The following is a 2,465-nucleotide window of genomic DNA, read 5'->3' as shown; positions in this document are numbered from 1 at the left end:
TTCAAAAATTTTATAAGATTTATGTATGAAAATTTATTTTCATAAGTTCAAAATTAAAATCAATATTCATTTAAATAATATTCAAATACTGATAAAAATTAGCTATTCTTCATCACTATCGATTTTTTTTTTATTTAACTATCTATTTGTATAAGATAAAAATAGTAATTATTTTAATGATTTTTGGTTTTTATAGAAATTGGGGGTTTGTGATAAAAGAAAAGAGAAAAGGAAGAAATAAGAAGAAAGAACTAGAAAAAGTGTCGAAGGTTAAAAATGTAATTTAGTAAAAGCATAAATAAGTTATTTCACTTAAAAGGATAATTTTGTAATAAAAATTTGGTGATGTATAGAGCATTATTTAGGAGGGTTTGGAACCACTCTTGGACAGGATATAAATATGGTCATAACATGAGAAGAATGTAAGATCAACAGAATTTTGTTGAAAACCAAACCCGATTTCATTCGGTTAACTTGTATACAAAGTTTGAGTTTGAATTCAGTGTATAAGCTTAAGCATATCTTCTCTACAAAGCTTAATCTTAGATTATATTCAAATTACATTTAAACGCCTTTGATCAGGCAAGGTTATTAGCTGAATTCTAGAAATCTGGACTGCAGTTCCTGTTGTTGCTTGTCTTGATCCTGTCATGATGTTGCTGCCGGTGAGCTGCTGCTGTTGCTTCTTGTTTTGATTATGTTTGTGATGATGCTGCTAATTTTGTTTCTTGAATAGGTTCTGCTGAGTTGATTAACAGAGTTCTGCTGCTGGTCTTTGGTGATTTTCAGTTGCTTCTGAGTTTGATTAAGCTTAATAATTAAAGAATTAAAGAAGAGTAGAAAGGGAAAGCTGGCCCTGGGGCAGCAGCTGATAAAATAATAAAAGCTCGCCAGGTCTTTACCATTTTGCTCATCAAAGCCAAAATTAAACCGAAAATATAAAAAATAAAGAAAACCGAACCCATCCTTTACTTTTACCTCTACTAGATCTCCTCACAAACCAGCCTTTCTCTTCCTACCATATCCTTCCTGTTAATTTCTTTTCTTTAATCTTTCATGGATAACTACGAAGAGTTACCAAGGAAACACATTAATTATGTTGTTAATGGCAAAGTAATGCTCTGCGCAGGAATCTTTCTCTTCATGGCATTACTTATTATACTCTGCTTCCACAAGTACGCTCCTATACTCTTCCGCAACAGCCGTCGTGCTCAGCACTTGCCCTCCATTGCCACTGCCACTCCTCCAATAACCGTTGCTTCCAAAGGTTTGGATCTTTCTGTCATTAAAACAATCCCTACTTTTTTTTACTCCACCAAAGCCAGCCATTTACCTCCACTCGAATGCGCCGTTTGCTTGTCTGAGTTCGAGAACGACGAGAAAGCCCGCGTTTTGCCCATGTGTAATCACACCTTCCACGTTGACTGCATCGACATGTGGTTTTATAGTCACTCTAACTGTCCACTGTGTAGAGCTCCTGTACGAGCTGATATTCCGGTCAACCCACCTACAATATTAGAGCAGACCGTTGTTGCAGTGGCTGAATCAATCGGTTCAGAGACTTCTATTGAAACGAACAGCTCTCCCGCTTCTTCTTCTTCTTCGTCATTACCGTCGCCATTAATGCTGGAGAGTTGCCCCATGAAAGCACTAGAGTTACTGGAAGTGGGAATTCTTGTGGAGGTCCCCACGGGAGAACACAGATAAACGGGTGTTGTGGATGTGGGTTCGGGTTCGGGTTCGGGTAAGCGGATTATGAGTGTGAAGAGGATTTGAAGCGTATAATAGTAGCAGTAAAATCTAGAATGTATTTGCTCTGGGAAGAGAGGAAAAGAAAGAAACCATAATTTCCGTTTGCCAAGGCAGAGTTCTTGAAAGACACCGGGTTTTGATTTTGAAAACGTGGCAATCATTCATTACATAGCTCGAGCAAACTCTTGCTCTGAATCTGTAACACCTTTGTTTGAAGTTCATGGCGCACAGCTCAATCATGCTGAAAATGAATGGATGAATTACTTTGACTGAAAATTTTCCTAATCTAAAGAGTGAATTTTCAGATGTAACTGTAAATAGTAATTCTCCTTAATTTTAGATAATTAAAAAGTTAAATAGAAGTTTTATGTAATTATGTTTTACTTTTATTATAGATAATGATAAAATAAAAAAAATTGTAAGATTTTGGCTTTGAGATTAAAATATTTTTATTTGGTGTAAGAATTCACCTGCTAATTAATTTCAAATTGTCAACTCAAGTTTTATGGCATGAAAAATGATTATTAAACTATATATAATCTCAAAGGATTTGTATTAAATATAAATCCTTTTTAATCATTGATACTGTATAAGCTAGGAGAGAAAGAAGAAAGAAAAAAAAGTGATAATAAGAAATTATTTTCTTTTTACCATTTCCTTCAGAGTGCGAAAAAAATGACTGGATTTGTCACCTTTTCCTTTTTTTTTTTTGT

The 2,465-nt window shown here is 34.5% G+C and overlaps 1 protein-coding gene across 1 annotated transcript; it reads left to right on the top strand.

The window, feature by feature from the left end:
- The first annotated feature begins 424 nt into the window (after nt 1–424).
- LOC111283949 (RING-H2 finger protein ATL5-like) lies at nt 425–2,176 on the top strand. Its single transcript, XM_022872646.2, has 2 exons — nt 425–665; nt 737–2,176. The coding sequence occupies exon 2, from the start codon at nt 1,057–1,059 to the stop codon at nt 1,705–1,707; it is 651 nt and encodes a 216-aa protein (XP_022728381.2). The 5' UTR covers nt 425–665; nt 737–1,056; the 3' UTR covers nt 1,708–2,176.
- The last annotated feature ends 289 nt before the right edge of the window (nt 2,177–2,465 follow it).

The sequence above is a fragment of the Durio zibethinus genome, chromosome 3, assembly GCF_047325235.1.
Source record: "Durio zibethinus cultivar Kanyao isolate XHJ-2024 chromosome 3, ASM4732523v1, whole genome shotgun sequence".
NCBI classification, from domain to species: Eukaryota; Viridiplantae; Streptophyta; class Magnoliopsida; order Malvales; family Malvaceae; genus Durio; species Durio zibethinus.
Note: the sequence above shows the minus strand (reverse complement) of the source record. Positions and strands in the feature narration are given on the sequence as shown.

What these genes read in the sequence shown, in the direction of transcription:
- LOC111283949 (XM_022872646.2), top strand. Translation starts at nt 1,057, where the DNA reads ATGGATAACTACGAAGAGTTACCAAGGAAACACATTAATTATGTTGTT.